The sequence below is a fragment of the Pezoporus wallicus genome, unplaced genomic scaffold (assembly GCF_028554395.1).
Source record: "Pezoporus wallicus isolate ANWC-B61680 ecotype Strahan unplaced genomic scaffold, APGP_CSIRO_Pwel_v1 contig_10514, whole genome shotgun sequence".
NCBI lineage: Eukaryota > Metazoa > Chordata > Aves > Psittaciformes > Psittacidae > Pezoporus > Pezoporus wallicus.
Window position 1 is genome coordinate 47,365 of NW_026637640.1, and position 15,899 is coordinate 63,263.

General features: G+C 57.5%; 2 protein-coding genes and 1 non-coding gene across 3 annotated transcripts; all 3 read left to right on the forward strand.

Moving 5' to 3' along the window:
* The first annotated feature begins 134 nt into the window (after window positions 1-134).
* On the forward strand, window positions 135-8,866 carry EEF2 (eukaryotic translation elongation factor 2). Its single transcript, XM_057406736.1, has 15 exons — window positions 135-254; window positions 882-1,096; window positions 1,793-1,974; window positions 2,061-2,272; window positions 3,071-3,249; window positions 3,589-3,694; window positions 3,972-4,085; window positions 4,249-4,387; window positions 5,058-5,253; window positions 5,432-5,690; window positions 6,000-6,107; window positions 6,194-6,547; window positions 7,312-7,494; window positions 7,584-7,716; window positions 8,446-8,866. The coding sequence occupies exons 1-15, from the start codon at window positions 252-254 to the stop codon at window positions 8,637-8,639; spliced, it is 2,577 nt and encodes an 858-aa protein (XP_057262719.1). The 5' UTR covers window positions 135-251; the 3' UTR covers window positions 8,640-8,866.
* On the forward strand, window positions 3,729-3,797 carry LOC130597896 (small nucleolar RNA SNORD37). The gene has a single exon (XR_008971876.1). It is a non-coding gene; the product is annotated as a small nucleolar RNA SNORD37 (small nucleolar RNA).
* A 373-nt stretch (window positions 8,867-9,239) lies between the features above and the next one.
* DAPK3 (death associated protein kinase 3) lies at window positions 9,240-14,074 on the forward strand. Its single transcript, XM_057406740.1, has 9 exons — window positions 9,240-9,327; window positions 9,933-10,064; window positions 11,090-11,450; window positions 11,591-11,720; window positions 11,880-11,928; window positions 12,020-12,046; window positions 12,146-12,298; window positions 12,867-12,912; window positions 13,030-14,074. The coding sequence occupies exons 2-9, from the start codon at window positions 10,003-10,005 to the stop codon at window positions 13,570-13,572; spliced, it is 1,371 nt and encodes a 456-aa protein (XP_057262723.1). The 5' UTR covers window positions 9,240-9,327; window positions 9,933-10,002; the 3' UTR covers window positions 13,573-14,074.
* The last annotated feature ends 1,825 nt before the right edge of the window (window positions 14,075-15,899 follow it).

The following is a 15,899-nucleotide window of genomic DNA, read 5'->3' on the forward strand; positions in this document are numbered from 1 at the left end:
GCTGCAGGCCCCCGGTGCGCGGCCGTGCAGCCTCCTATCGCCGCCAACCATAGAGCCGCGGCGGGGCAGAGGGCCACGGCTACGCCTGCGCAGGTACCGCCCCCTCGGCCGGCGCCGCCCTATAAGAAGGCGGCTGTTGACGTCAGCGCTCTCTTCCGCCCGCTCTGCGCTCGCCAGCGAGACAGGGCCGCCGCCGCCGCCGCCATTGCTGTGACCCCCCCGCCCCAGAGGATCCGCCGCCATCCGCCGCCATGGTGAGCCCCCGCGCCCCGCCGCCGCCCCGCCGAGCTCCGCGGCCACCGCGCTCCTCGTGTCCCCGGCGATGAGCCCTGCGGCGGCAGGGCCCGGCCTGCCGGGGCTCCGGGGGGGACGGGTGGGGCTGGGCTCCGCGGCCCCAGCGGGGTCCTTGTCCGCCGGTGGTAGCGGGGCCCTGCGCCCGGCCCGCGGGGAGGGTGGCATTGGCGGTGATGTGGCACCGCGGCGGTGTTGACGCCGGGGACGGGCCTTTGCGCTGCCTTATGTAACGCTGCGGCCCGGGCGGGGGCAGCGCTCCGGGCTGTCACCCCCCCCCACACACACACACACATACCTCCAGCCGCGGAGCAGCGCCCAAGAGAGGGCTTGGGTTCAGGTGGGGGGGACGGGAGGACACCCCCTTCGTGGTGCTGCGGTTGGGAGGACGCGGAGCTGGGGGCTCACACTGCAGACCTGGGCCTTGCAGCCTGTGACGCCGGTGTCTGCGGTGCCCTTGCTGTGGGCTGTGGTGTAATGCAGGCAGAGCCGTTGTCAGTGCGGCCATGGCAGTTGTTTGGGCTCCCTGGAGTTGCCGGAGCTGTTTCTATACACCCCGTGTTATTCTCCCCCCCCCTTCTCTCGTCAAGGTGAACTTCACAGTAGACCAGATACGGGCCATCATGGACAAAAAGGCCAACATCAGAAACATGTCTGTGATTGCCCACGTTGATCATGGCAAATCAACCTTGACTGATTCTCTGGTATGCAAAGCTGGAATCATCGCTTCTGCCCGCGCGGGGGAGACCCGGTTCACCGACACAAGAAAGGATGAGCAGGAACGGTGCATCACCATCAAATCAACGTGAGTGCCCTCCCGCCGGGCTCCTCGGCGCTCCTGCAGCGTGGCCTGAGCTCACGGTGGGCTTTGAGTGCTCCGCTGGCGATGAGAGGGGTGAAGACAGCGTCAGGCTTTGTCTAGGCTAGTTCAGAAGCTCATCTCTTGAGGATTACTTAATTGGGAGAGAGAGTATTGAGTAGCTTCTGGTGAATCATAGAGCATCACCTTAGTGGCCACTGGGAAGTAGATGTACAGCAGGAGCTTCAGCCTTCCATTTTAGCCCTGGAACTGTTGGATGTGGCTGGTACCCATTGAAGTCCTGTGGATGCTGTGCAGCGACTGTCTTGGGAGCACCTCTGGTCATGTACCTTGTGGCTGTGTTGCCACAGGCAGTTTTATGACCCTGATGGGCATGGAGAGAGCTCAGAAAGGTGGTTGGGCCTTGTAGGAGAAGGGTAGTTGCTTGATTGGAAGAAATGGAACCCTCTTTGGGTATTTCATATTGCAGAGAGTCACAAGAGGTTATGGTTTCAGAAGAGGTCCTGGTGTCAGAGGGCCACAGGAAGGGCAGATTTTAGCCTGTGCTCCTGGTTATCTCCCACACTGGGAGAGATCCTTAGACTCAAGCACAGCTGTCTGTCTGCAGTAAAAGCCTGTTTCTAAGCTGTAAGGAGAGGTAATGTATACGTGACAATTTGAATAATGTTTCTTTCATTTCAGAGCTATATCCCTATTTTATGAGCTCTCTGAAAACGACTTGGCCTTCATCAAGCAGAGCAAAGATGGTTCTGGCTTCTTGATCAACCTCATTGACTCTCCTGGGCACGTGGACTTCTCTTCAGAGGTTACTGCTGCTCTTCGTGTCACCGATGGCGCCCTGGTTGTTGTAGACTGTGTCTCTGGTAAGGGCTTCCGCAGCCATGTGCAGCTGGAGTGTGTGTCGGGTGAATTTGAAGCTGGGGATAACTGATTCCCCTGTGTTTGGCAGGCGTGTGCGTGCAGACAGAGACTGTGCTGCGTCAGGCCATTGCAGAGAGGATCAAGCCTGTCCTGATGATGAACAAGATGGACCGAGCGCTGCTGGAGCTGCAGCTGGAGCCAGAAGAGCTGTACCAGACCTTCCAGCGCATCGTGGAGAACGTGAACGTCATCATCTCCACGTATGGAGAAGGGGAAAGCGGCCCCATGGGAAACATCATGGTAAGTGGGAGCTGGGAGCACTGTGATTTGAGCTTATGTCCTGCAGTGGGAGGGAGCTGATTGTCTCCTTGGTCCTTCTTTGCTGTCCCAAGCGGAGAAGCAAGGCAAGAGTGCAGTAACGAAGATGCTATCCTACCCAGATGGGTGCTGGTTTGGAGCTCTGTTGTGCTTTCATCTAATATAACCTCCTAGTTCAAAGCTTGAGCAAATAAAGACTATAAACACAAGGAAGCATTTTCTCCCCTTCCAAAGGGGACTGTTGCTTTGGAGGCCACCTTCTTGCTCACATCTGTGATGGTGGGTGACATGAGACCTGAGGTTCCCATACAGCATCCCACCCCCAGCTCTCTTCTGAAATGGGAGGCCAGTAGGTGTTTGCCATTTCCTGCATCCCAAGCCCTGCTCCTGGGTGAATTCCTCAGAGCAAGCTGGACTGTGGGCTGGAGGCTCCTGCTTTGTCCCCATTGAGCACTCGCCACATGCTGCTGGCTTTTCTGTACTGCTCATCCTTCCTCTGAAGGACAGGAGTGTTCCCTGCACCCACACCAGGGCAGCTGCTGAGCCTGTTGAAGAAAACCCAACCTGGCTGTGCGATCCAAAGCTGAAGTGGAGGTGGGCTGGGATCTAATTGCAACCTCAGAGATGGCTGCTGTCATAGAGTGGCTCAAGAGCCCATTAGTCCTGAAGCTCCGCTTTGAACCTTTGTACTCAGTGCTGTTTGGGATGAAATGAGCTGATTGCAGTCACGTGCTGTGGCTGTTCCTCTGTAACCCAGCTCTGCTGTTGGTTCTCTTCCAGATTGACCCAGTGCTGGGCACAGTGGGCTTTGGCTCTGGCCTGCATGGCTGGGCCTTCACTCTGAAGCAGTTTGCTGAAATGTACGTTGCAAAGTTTGCTGCCAAGGGGGATGCCCAGCTGAACGCATCTGAGCGTGCCAAGAAGGTTGAAGACATGATGAAGAAGCTGTGGGGAGACAGGTGAAGATTGGTCTAATTCTGGATCAGCTTCGTGTGGCTGCAGCCTGATAGTGGGGGAGATGGGGAAGGAGGGAGGATGTGGCTGTGCCTGCTTAGAGCCCTGGCTCAGTCACTTGGGGTGTGTGCTAGCAAAGGGGGTGTTACCCATGAGTAGGAAACCCAGATAATGGGGAGGGGATGGTGACTGGCAACCTAAGTTCAGTGTTGCTCTGAAAACATGGGAGTGATGGAGGAAAGTATGAAGATGGTTTTTAGCAGCTGGCCTCAGCAGCCAGAACGAGCCACATTTCTGTAGCTGGGCTCTGTATTGATACTTGTCTGACTTGATTCTTTCTCCAGATATTTTGATCCTGCTACTGGCAAGTTCAGTAAATCTGCTACCAGCCCAGATGGAAAGAAACTGCCCAGGACCTTCTGCCAGCTCATCCTTGACCCCATCTTCAAGGTGAGTTCCTCAGTGTTCATCCAGGCTGGGGCTGTGCATGATGATGGAAAATTTCTTCACTTTGACCTGACTTGTCTGCTTGAAGAAATTGAAACCTCTGACACGTCTCGTTACTCCGTGTGGGCAGGGAAAGGGGTAGTGGGTGTTGTGCAGGCAGGTCTGTGCCTCTGGGTGGGTTCAGCTGGGTGATGAGCAAGGACAGAAATTCTCCTCAGAGACATGGTGCTGCTGCAAACTGGGTCATGGGCAGCATTCGTAACTGCTGCTGCTGTTCCAGGTCTTCAGTGCAATCATGAACTTCAAGAAGGAGGAGGCGGCTAAACTGATTGAGAAGCTGGACATCAAGCTTGACAGTGAAGATAAGGACAAAGAGGGCAAACCCCTGCTGAAGGTGAGACTGTGGGGAGGAGATGAGGGGTTGTGCTGCTCCAGCTGTGTTAAGTTACTAAGCAGCTCCAAACCCTGCTTGTGTCGGGAGGTGCTGTTGGAGGTGGAAGGTGAACTGCAGGTTGTGAACAGCCTGACCAGGTCTTGCTCCTCCGATCTCTGCTCAGGCCGTGATGAGGCGGTGGCTGCCTGCTGGAGATGCCCTGCTGCAGATGATCACCATTCACCTGCCTTCTCCTGTCACAGCCCAGAAGTACCGCTGTGAGCTGCTCTACGAGGGACCCCCTGATGATGAGGCTGCCATAGGTAGGACGAGCTGCTGCTTTGCTGCTAGTTATCTCTTCATATAAGTGCTCAGTGTTCCACCACCGTGTGGCCATCTCATTCTCCAGGCACACAGCTCGGTAGCTACTGGAATTCCTGAGTCTGTATCTGTTCTGGGACGGATCAAACATGCTTAACTAGCTCACAGATTTACTCCGGAGGGCTGAGCTAGCTGACTGGAGAGTAGATAGGGTGTATGCCAGAGGCTCATGCTGAGCTTTGTATTAATATAAAACATCTCTTGGTGATGTAATGGCTTTAAAGTGGCAGGGAAGATTGAGATGAGCTCTTAGGCAGAAGCTCTTCCCTGTGAGGGTGCTGAGGCACTGGCACAGGGTGCCCAGAGAAGCTGTGGCTGCCCCATCCCTGGCAGTGTTCAAGGGCAGGTTGGACACAGGGGCTTGGAGCAAGCTGCTCCAGTGGAAGGGGTCCCTGCCTGTGGCAGGGGTTGGAGCTGGAGGAGCTTTAAATCCTTTCCAACCCAAACCATTCTGTGAGATCTTTCTCTCTGCTTGGGCTGTCCAGAAGTCAGCAGCCTGGGACAGTAGTGGGTGCATGTCTTGTGTTGATACTTGGGGGGTGGGGGGGTACAGGGGATGTGTGCCGGGTACTAGAGATAATACTGAACCAGGCTGACCTCTCCTTCTCCCAGGTATTAAGAACTGTGACCCCAAAGGCCCCCTGATGATGTACATCTCTAAAATGGTGCCAACCTCTGACAAGGGACGTTTCTACGCTTTTGGTCGTGTCTTCTCTGGTCTCGTCTCAACTGGCTTGAAAGTCAGAATCATGGGACCAAACTATACACCTGGCAAGAAAGAGGATCTGTACCTGAAGCCAATTCAAAGGTCAGTCCTGGCTGGGATGTGCTTGGTGCTTCAGATTTGTGGTTCTAGTGCTATTTTGTGTCTTTTCTTGCCTCTGAGGTGCTTGGCCCCGGCTTCAAATCTGATGCTGAGCTCCAGGATCCTGCCTGGTGGGACCTTTTCTGTCAGACTTCATTAAAACAGCCTTCTCTCTCACCAGGACCATTCTCATGATGGGCCGTTACGTTGAACCCATTGAGGACGTGCCTTGTGGAAACATAGTTGGTCTGGTTGGTGTTGACCAGTTCCTTGTGAAGACTGGAACCATCACCACTTTTGAGCACGCTCACAACATGAGAGTGATGAAGTTCAGCGTCAGCCCTGTTGTGCGTGTGGCTGTGGAGGCCAAGAACCCAGCTGACCTGCCCAAGCTGGTGGAGGGACTAAAGCGTCTGGCCAAGTCTGACCCTATGGTGCAGGTGAATGTCCAGAATGGTTTTGGGGCCAGGAGGAATCCTGGTGCTGCTGGCACAGGAGGCTTGGCTTTCAGTGGTGATTGTGCTGGTGGAGAAGTCTTGAATTGAGCATTGGTCCCAGCCTGCTGGAGTGGGAGGGAATGCGGTGTCCCACCTTGGGGTGAGACCAGATCATCCTCAGGTCAGCAGAAAGAGCATCTAAAAGCAGATCTGAGAGTCAAAAATCAGAGACAATCACTAATGTTTTAGGAGCAAGAGATTTTGTTGCATTGCAGCCAGAAGCTTCACCTGCTGCATTAATGGTCTTTTCAGTGCATCATCGAGGAGTCCGGGGAGCACATCATCGCTGGCGCAGGGGAGCTGCACTTGGAGATCTGCCTGAAGGACCTGGAGGAGGACCATGCCTGTATCCCCATCAAGGTAGAGGGGCTGCGGTGGTCAGAGCCCTCGGTGAGCTGTGGTCTGCTTGGTGGCTCACTGCTGCTCCCTGCTCTCTGTTACTGCAGAAATCGGATCCTGTTGTGTCCTACCGCGAGACAGTCAGTGAGGAATCCAACGTGATGTGCCTTTCCAAGTCCCCCAACAAGCACAACAGGCTCTACATGAAGGCCCGGCCCTTCCCTGATGGCCTGGCTGAGGACATCGACAAGGGGGAGGTCTCTGCCCGTCAGGAGCTGAAGCAACGAGCTCGTTACCTGGCTGAGAAGTACGAGTGGGATGTCACCGAGGCCAGGAAGATCTGGTGCTTTGGTCCCGATGGCACCGGCCCCAACATCCTGACTGACATCACCAAGGGGGTGCAGTACCTGAATGAGATCAAGGACAGCGTAGTGGCTGGCTTCCAGTGGGCAACAAAGGAGGTGAGGGAAACCCATCACACATGGGGCAATGTATGTGTAATTTGAAAGTGTATTTTAGGATAAATGGAACAGGGTGACTGGGTTGGAGGTCACTTCAGACAAACAACCTCCAGACAAAAAGCTTTCTCCCAGCACTGTGGAGAAATTCCATCACAGCAGCATGTGCTTCAAATCTGAAAGAGCTTTTCAGAGCAAAGTGGAGCAGCAGGGACAGAACCTGCTGAGATGAACAACAGAGCTGGCATCCAAAGGAAATGAGGGGTGCTCTGGGAGGCTCCATAGGGATCTGGCCTGCCTTACAAGTTACTTTCATGGGACTAGGCAAGAGATGACTCTGAAATTAGTTGGGAACAGCAACAGGAGCAGTTCTTCTCCAGTTTAGATGCCAACAACTTGGGCTTTTTTCCCCATTTATGTGGAAAAAAATTACTTTTCCTGGCCAAAAACTTGGGTTGCAGCATCATAAATGTATGTTGGTGCTTCTGCTGCCAACGTGAGCCATTGAGATGAGGGATGAGGTGCTGGTGGGAATGGTTCTGGTGCTTGAAGGCTTCTCTAAAGGGCTGTGGCTGTGCCTCAGGCCAGGTACAGCTGGTTTGGAGCTCCTGGGTGAGGAAGACCACTTGATAAGTGGCTCTCTGGCCCTTCGTGCCCTTAGAACTGCTTCCAGGGAATGCCCATAAGCTGAGGGGCCGGAGCATCCTGGTTGGGAGCACAGCTGTCCCCAGAACGGTGGTGTCTGAGCCCTTGCTCTGCTTTTCCAGGGTGTCCTGTGTGAGGAGAACATGCGTGGCGTGCGCTTCGATGTGCATGATGTCACCCTGCACGCCGATGCCATCCACCGTGGAGGCGGGCAGATCATTCCCACTGCCAGGAGGTGCCTGTATGCCTGCGTGCTCACTGCCCAGCCCCGGCTGATGGAGCCCATCTACCTTGTGGAAATCCAGGTGAGGAGCATCCCCTCAGGCCAGAAGATACTGGAGAAGGACGTGGCAGTGGGTGGCCTGTGATCCTGACCCTTTTCTCTCTGTTGCAGTGCCCAGAGCAGGTGGTCGGTGGCATCTATGGGGTGCTGAACAGGAAGCGTGGCCACGTGTTTGAGGAGACCCAGGTGGCTGGCACCCCTATGTTCGTGGTCAAGGCCTACCTGCCTGTCAATGAGTCCTTTGGTGAGTGCTGCTTCTGGGGACTCGATCCCAGCCTGGAGTGGGGGCATCCCGCATGTCACTGTCTGACCACAGCCATCATTGAGTCATTTCAATTAGAACATAACCTTTGAGATCATCAAGTCCAGCTGTTAATCCAGCACTGCCAAGTTCGTCACTAAACCGTGTCCCTGACCACCACATCTACACGTGTCTTAAATCACTCCAGGGATGGTAACTGCTGGAGTGAGTCCAGAGGAGGCCATCCATGAAGATGCTGCGAGGGCTGGAGCAGCTCTGCTCTGGAGCCAGACTGAGAGAGCTGGAATATGATGATAAGGTCTCCCTGGAGCCACTTTTGTCCAGGCTGAACAAGCCCAGCTCTCAGCCTGTCCTCGCATGGCTGTGTAGTCTTTCTGTCTCATTTTTGGCCCTCCTACTGACCCCCTCGACAGCTTGTTTGTAGAGCATGGACCAAAACTGGACACAGGTTAGACAGAAACCTTAAAGGCTAGATTGGATGTGGCATGGAGCAAGCCGCTCCAGCGGAAGGTGTTCCTGCCTGTGGCAGGGGGTTGGAACTGGATGAGTTTTAAGGTCCCTCCCAACCCAAACCATTCCATCCCCATCTTGGAGCCCCCTGATGCGTTGACCCCGTCTCCCCCAGCTCTTCCTTTGGGTGTCGTGTTGGTGTCCCTGTGGGTCCCATCTCCCGGGGGGTGCAGGTTCTCACTCTGTCCTCTCTCCCTGCAGGTTTCACAGCCGATCTCCGGTCCAACACTGGGGGCCAGGCCTTCCCCCAGTGCGTCTTCGACCACTGGCAGATCCTCCCCGGGGACCCCTTTGACAGCGCCAGCCGCCCCAGCCAAGTGGTGGCCGAGACCCGCAAGCGCAAGGGCCTGAAGGAAGGAATTCCAGCGCTGGATAACTTCCTTGACAAGCTCTAATCAAGCTCCTTGGACTCCGGGAACAGGGAAGGGAGGGAATGAATTAATGAAATTAGCAAAGGGGTTTAAACGCTCGTCACCGCCATCTCTTTGCATTTAATTGAATGGGTTTCATAATGATTTTGAGACTTGAAATGAGGAGGAAAAGGATTAAAAAACAGCCTTATAGGTTTCGGTGTTGCACATGCCTCATCTCCGCCATTGGAACTAAACCATTTCCACTCGGATTTGCCCAATTCTGTATTTATTTGACTCAAAAACGATACAAAGCCAGTTTGGGGGGTAAGGGGGTGTGAATCCATGTAAAATGAGGGGGGGGGGGGGGTTGGGGGAAGGGCTGCAGTGTGACTGTCGGTCGTGACTATCGCCGCCTGTATTAGTGCCACTGGAATTAATAAAATTGGATCATGATTAAAATTGATAAGGGGCTCCTTTTGGGATTGGGGGGGGGGGATTTTCCGCTTTAATAGGGCGCCCCCTTGCGGTCGGGAGGACTAGGGTTGGATGGGCAAGGCGCTTTCCATGGTGGGCGGGACGATGCCACCGCGCTCATCCAATGAGCTCCGTCCGTTCTCTGAGCGGCGTCCCCTCCCGCCAATAGGCGGGGCGGGACGTCGCTCAGAGGATGGGCGGAGCCAAGCGGCTGTGGTGGAATGTGGCGGCGGCGACGCGGGCGGCGGCGGCCCAGGTTTGGGACGTTGGAGGGGGGGGAAGGATTATGAGGGCTGAGGTTGTGAGGGATGGGGGATTCGGGATGAGGGGATTGTAGGGGTGGGAGGGGATCGGGATGTGGGGCTGTGAGGGATGGGGCGGGGGGGTAGGTCTGTGGGGTTTGGGATATGGGGGGGTGTGGGGCTGGAGGAGGTTGTGAGGGATGGGGGGGCTGTGGGGCAGGGAGGGGATGGGGAGGATCGGGATGAGGGGGTTGTGGGGCTGGAGGAGGTTGTGAGGGATGGGGGGGGCTGTGGGGCAGGGAGGGGATGTGGGGCTGTGGGGTTGGCTGTGGCAAGGGGGGGGGGGGGTGCTGCCTGCAGTGACAGGCTTGGGATCGAGCATGGCCATGGGGTCACAGCCACCGGCCCTGCTCCTTCCTGTCCCTGCATGGTGCAGGGGCGTGATGGCACCCGGGGGGTGTCCCCAGGACTAACCCCCTCCATCCCCATAGCACAGCAGTGGGGCTGCGCTGCTTCAAGGCTCCTTCCCCTCGGTCCCCGTGTGCCAGGCCCTGCCCCGAGCTGTCCCCAGCACCGCTGCTGGTGTTGGTGCGAACCCCCCCCCGTCCTGGTGCCGCAGGTGCTGATCCCCGGCTGCTCCCAGCGCCCAGCTCCGCTTGCAGGGTCGGGGCAGCTGCAGCTCCGCAGCCATGTCCACCTTCCGGCAGGAGAGCGTGGAGGACTTCTATGAGATGGGGGAAGAGCTGGGCAGGTGAGTGCCGGCCCCTCTGCGCTCTGGGGGCTTCCGTGGCTGCAGCCCTCCCTGCCCGAGCATCCTCACCGCCTACTGCAGCGCCCGTAGTGTCCCTGTGCCACCTCTGTGCTATGCAGGCAGTGGGGCTGTGGGCAGAGCCAGGCACCTCCAGCAGCTGTGTATTAACAAAGGAAGGTGTTAATTCACGTTAAACTCACTGCTATACGTGGGCAGGCCCAGCAGAGCTCCTGTCTTACCCGGGTTTGGCCAGGCCCCTTGCTGCTGCCTGGCTCTGCGCCCGTGGGACAGATCCGGGGTGAATCACTGCCTGAAAATGGGATTTAATCATCGGGATGGAGAGGCTGCGGGGGAGGGGGGGGGTTAGGTAAGGGTGGGCTGGGTTTGGATCCTCCAGCGCTGCCTCAGCTGCAGCAGGAGTCAGGGTCTGCCACAGCCGTGGCCCCAGGGCTCCCTCGGGTGCTGCTTCCCAGGCCCTGGGAAGGAATTGAGCAGTGGGAACATTCTGGGTGGCTTTAGTGTTTGTTCCTTTAAAAGGGGGGAGCTTCTTTGCTTTGCTCTGGGTCCCCTTCCCTTGGGGCTGGAGCTGCATCCAGCGGGAGCCCTGGGGATGGATGTGGTGCCTGGGGGCTGGATCCCACCTGGGCAAGGCTGGTCCCTGCCCTGGGGGGGCTGTGGGTGGCCCTGGTGATACAGGGATGTACAGAATAGTCTTGGGTCCGGGCGCCACAGAGGCTGATGACGGAGGCTGGTGACAGGACCACACGTCACCGTGTGCTGGTGGGGATGGCCAATGGCCGGGGCAGCGGGGAGGGGACAGGGCAGCCCTGGGAAGTGGGATGGATCTGTCCTAGGGGGAAGTCATTGAGGGATCCTTGTGCGTCCCAGCAGAGGGGCCATGGGGAGGGCTCAGCTGGGGCACAAGGGACGAGGGTGAACTCCCATCCTCGTACCGGTGCTGACCCCGCTGCCCAGCACACACCAGCACAATGATCCTCTCCTCACCTCCTCCCTGCATCCCGCAGCGGGCAGTTTGCCATCGTACGGAAGTGCCGGGAGAGGAAAACGGGCCTGGAATACGCGGCCAAGTTCATCAAGAAGCGTCGGCTGTCGTCCAGCCGCCGTGGCGTGAGCCGGGAGGAGATCGAGAGGGAGGTGGACATCCTGCGGGAGATCCAGCACCCCAACATCATCACCCTGCACGACATCTTCGAGAACAAGACGGACGTGGTGCTCATCCTGGAGCTGGTCTCGGGCGGCGAGCTCTTTGATTTCCTGGCTGAGAAGGAGTCCCTCACAGAGGAGGAGGCCACTCAGTTCCTCAAGCAGATCCTGGACGGGGTGCACTACCTGCATTCCAAACGCATCGCCCACTTCGACTTGAAGGTGAGGGCTGGGACATGCAGGCACCCCGAGCTCGGCAGCTGGGGAGCAGCGATGAGGATCCAGGCTCCTGTGGAGCTGGCTCTGGGATCTCTCCCTGCCTGAAGTGTGTGGGGTAACCGCCGGCTCCTCTGCCCCCGCAGCCAGAGAACATCATGCTGCTGGACAAGAACGTGCCAAACCCTCGGATCAAACTCATCGACTTCGGGATTGCCCACAAGATTGAAGCTGGGAATGAATTCAAGAATATATTTGGGACCCCGGAGTTTGTAGGTGAGCTCCGGCTGGCGGCGTTCCAGCGGGACGCCAAAAGCTTTGGCTTAATCCCAGGGAGATGCCCAAAGCCGTGGTGTGTGTTGCCAGGGGGAGGTCATGGGGAAAGGCTTCTTTCCCCCGGAATAATGCTGTTTTCTTTCCTCTTTCCTTCTAAAGCCCCAGAAATCGTCAACTACGAACCCCTGGGGCTGGAGGCGGACATGTGGTGAGTGAATCCCCTCCCTGTGGGTCTGCCCTCCTGCTGAACATGCAGGGAGCTCTGCAGAGCTTCAACCTCATCTTCCTCTCTCTTCCAGGAGCATCGGGGTCATCACTTACATCCTGTGAGTATAGGGGGAGTCTGGGGCAGAGGGGCTCTGCAGGGCGAGTCCCCTACTCGGGCTGTCACCTCTCTGGGGTGTCACAACCTGCTCTCACCGCAGGCTGAGTGGAGCCTCCCCCTTCCTGGGGGAAACGAAGCAGGAGACCCTGACCAACATATCTGCTGTCAACTACGACTTCGATGAGGAGTATTTCAGCAACACCAGCGAGCTGGCCAAGGACTTCATCCGCCGCCTGCTCGTCAAGGACCCCAAGTGAGAGGCAGGGAGCAGAGCTGGGGGTTACCTTGGGAGGGGGACGGTCCTTCCTGCCCCACTCTCTGTCTGTGGGCAGCTCCCACATCCCCTGTCCACAAGGAGTTTAGCTCTGAGCCTGCCTTTGCCCGTGCCTGTCTGCTGCTTGTTTATAAATCCTGTTTATCCCCCCACTTCCCTCGTGCTGCTGGTAGGATTTGGAAACCAAAGCTCTCCCCTGTGTCAGGCACGGCATGAATTCTGGGATCACCCTGAGGGTGCAGCAGCTTAGCTGAAAAGGAGGGAAAAGGCTATGGAAGGGGTGAAGGGCTCACCCAAGCACCCCGGAGCAGTGGTGCTGTGTGATCAGACATCAGGCAGGAGGTTCCTGCAGGCTCTTTGGGGTGTGTTTGCCGTGGGGAGGCTGCATGAGGCCAGGGAGCTGACGGCAGCCCCTGAGCACAGCGAGTTCATCTGGGCCCATCTGTGCCCCAGAGGTGCTCGGATCCAAGCTGCTTTTCCAGGACTTTGACAGGGAAAGAGGCAGTGAAGCCTCTGCCCCTTGGTCGCAGCCTGGCTGTCTTTGCAGGAAACGGATGACCATCGCTCAAAGCCTGGAGCACCCTTGGATTAAGGTGAGAACTGAAAGAACTGGCACTTTTTGGGTATCAGACACCTGAGAGGTCTGGGTTATGTGTTGCAGACCATAGGTGGGTGCTGCACCTCATGCCTGTGGCCATCCCTTTCCACAGGTGATCAAGAGGAGGAACGTCCGCAACGAAGACAGCTGCAAGAAGCCCGAGCGCCGCCGGCTGAAGACCACACGCCTGAAGGAGTACACCATCAAGTCCCACTCCAGCATGCCACCAAACAACACCTACATCAACTTCGAGCGCTTCTCCAAGGTCATGGAGGAGGTGGCTGCAGCTGAGGAGAGCCTCCGAGAGCTGGAGAGGAACAAGAAGTCCTTCCAGGAGGACATCGAGGCCCTGCTGTCCATCTATGAGGAGAAGGAGGCGTGGTACAAAGAGGAGAATGAGAGCATCAGCCAGGACCTCCGCCAGATCCGGCAGGAGCTGCAGAAGACGGAGGCCCTGAAGAAGCAGGCACAGGAGGAGACCAAGAGCGTGGTGCAGGTGGCCAACGGCCTCAAGAGGCGTTACCGAAAGCTGGAGAACCACTACGAGGCGCTGGCCAAGCAGGTGGCCTCGGAGATGAAGTTTGTCCAGGAGCTGGTGTGGTCCATTGAGCGCGAGAAGCTGCAGAGCAGCGAGGGCGACGGCAGCATCCGTTAGCTGGGCCGGGGCTGGCTGCCTGCGGGATGAGGTGGGATCGTCCTTCCTGAGCCCCCTGCTCACCCCAGGAGCCACTCCATCAACAGCCTCTGGGCTCGCAGTGGTGTGGGGGGGCTTGTGCCTCCCTGGAGACCCCCCCTGAGGGAGCTGTGGTTGTGCTCACCTGGGGTTTGGCTTCCTGCGTGCGGCTCTTGCTTGGCTTCACGTCCTTGTGCTCCCCTGGCTGCGCCCCGCTCCCGGCCACAGTGATCAGGGACCAGTTCCCCCCATCCCACCCCGGGCCTGGCTCTTGGAGCTGCCTGTGGGGCTCTTGGTGAGGGGAGCCCTCTCTGTACCCTGGCAGCAGCTCAGTGCATGCCTCATGTGGCCCCCAGCACGCTGCAGCCCCATGGGTGACCCCAGCTGTCCCCTGTCCCCCAGGGTGCATTGTTCCCCCCTGCCCCAGCCCTCCGTCCCACGGGCACTCTCCCCTTTAACAGAATAAAGGTTTCTGTGCACCGGGGTGGCCGCCTTGGCTCCTGCCATGGGAGGATGGTGGTGGGAAGGGGGCAAGGACGTGCTGTGCGGTAACAGCTCCTCTGCTGTGCCCACACGTGGTGTTGGTGCTCCTGTCCCAGAGGGGTTCCTTAATCTGGGAGGAGAAGGGATTGGTTTTGGGGCACAGGAGTTCCCTGCGGGATTGGAGGGAGCTCTGAGCAGGTTGCAGGGTGCTCCCAGGCTGGAGGAGCACCCAGCTCCTCTTGCCTCAGACCATGGGGGAGTCCTGTGGGCTCCGATTGAAGCATGGTTCTGGGAGCTGGAGAAGGTCTATGGGATTTGGGGAGGCCCCTGGGGCTCAGGGAGGGCTCCAGGGTTTATGGGGGTTCCCTGCCCTTTTCCCCAGGGATCTCCCTTTGGCAGGGGATCTGCCAGATCCCGGTTTGGATGGGAACAGGGTGGATAAGGAACTGGCACCAATATACTTGGGGCCAGGAAGAGTCGATAAGCTTAGGGTGCAGCTGGTGGCTGGTGCGAGGGGAGCCCCAGCTCCCCCTGGGACAGGGGCACAAGGTCCCAAATTGCCATTTCCTCTGGGAGCACTGCAGGGTTTCCGGCTGCCCTCAGCCCTCTGCTGATGGAGCCAAGATTCAGCTGAACTTGATCTGGGGGAATCACCAGCCAAATCCTGGCGGATGCACAGCATCCCTCCAGCTTGCCAGCACCCGTGCAGGGAGGCAGCAGCGGGTTTCCCTCCGGCTGAGCTCCGGGACTGGGGGAATTGCCCGATTTAGGCTTTATTTGCTGCTCTAGTGCTTCCCCCCCCGGCTCCTCTGGGTGGAGGGGACATGTCCCGTGTCCCATGTCCCGTGTTCCTGTCCATGCCATTCCTTGGGCAGCCCCATGTGCCACTGACGTCCCACCGGGTGTAGGTTTCATCCCAACCCATGGGGCACATGGGGCCAGGGATAATTTTAGTCTGACCCCATTTTTCCAGGCCAAGGCTCTTGGCACCCAGGGGTGCCGCATGGTGTTACCGCCTGGCTGGTGGCAGCTCCCGGCGCAGAGCAGGATTGGTGCCACGGCATTTGATCTGGAGTCCTGGATATTTGATCTGCTCTTACAGAACCAATTCGTCACCAGAGCCGGCGTGTGAAGGGATGTATGGAAATCCTATAGCGACAGTTGGTCCCAAGCTGTGCAAAGTTCACATAGTGCTGAGGCTTCCCAGCTGCTCCTCGTGCCACAGGTTCCTGTTTCATGCTCCCAAAGGCTCTTGGAAGTCACTCGCCATTCACCCCGGCCGGCACAAGCTTCTCCCTGCAGGTATGCTGCTCCAGAGGGGTGCTGAGGAGATCCTATCTTGGGCAATGGCCGAAGATAACACCAGAGTGTTTTAAAAGCAGGATTTGGGGTGGTTCTGGTGAGTTTTAAATTGCAGAGGGAGCTCAGATGGCTCCGATGCACCGGGTACCAGTGCAGAGGGGGAGAATACTGACTGCTCAGCGTGGAGGAAGAATTATGGGGGAGGCTGTGTCCAGGAGGCATACCCAAAGGGGATACCGGATTTCACCCACGTGACAAACCAGCACGTGCTGCCTCAGTTCCCCTCTCGGAGCTGGAGCCGGCACTGCCCTGGAATGTTTTATGCTCTCCGTGGGCAGGGAATACCAAAGTGCCTTTTTTAGGCTTCAGTTTCTGCCTCCTCGCAGCAGCGTGAGGGGAAGGGTTTCTCCCTTACATATCCTTGTGGAAGCAGACTGGGTTTGCACAGCTCATCAGGTGGTAGCTAAACCCATCTGGGGAACGCTGAGGGAAACCACATCAGAACTCACTGCAGAACGGAGCCA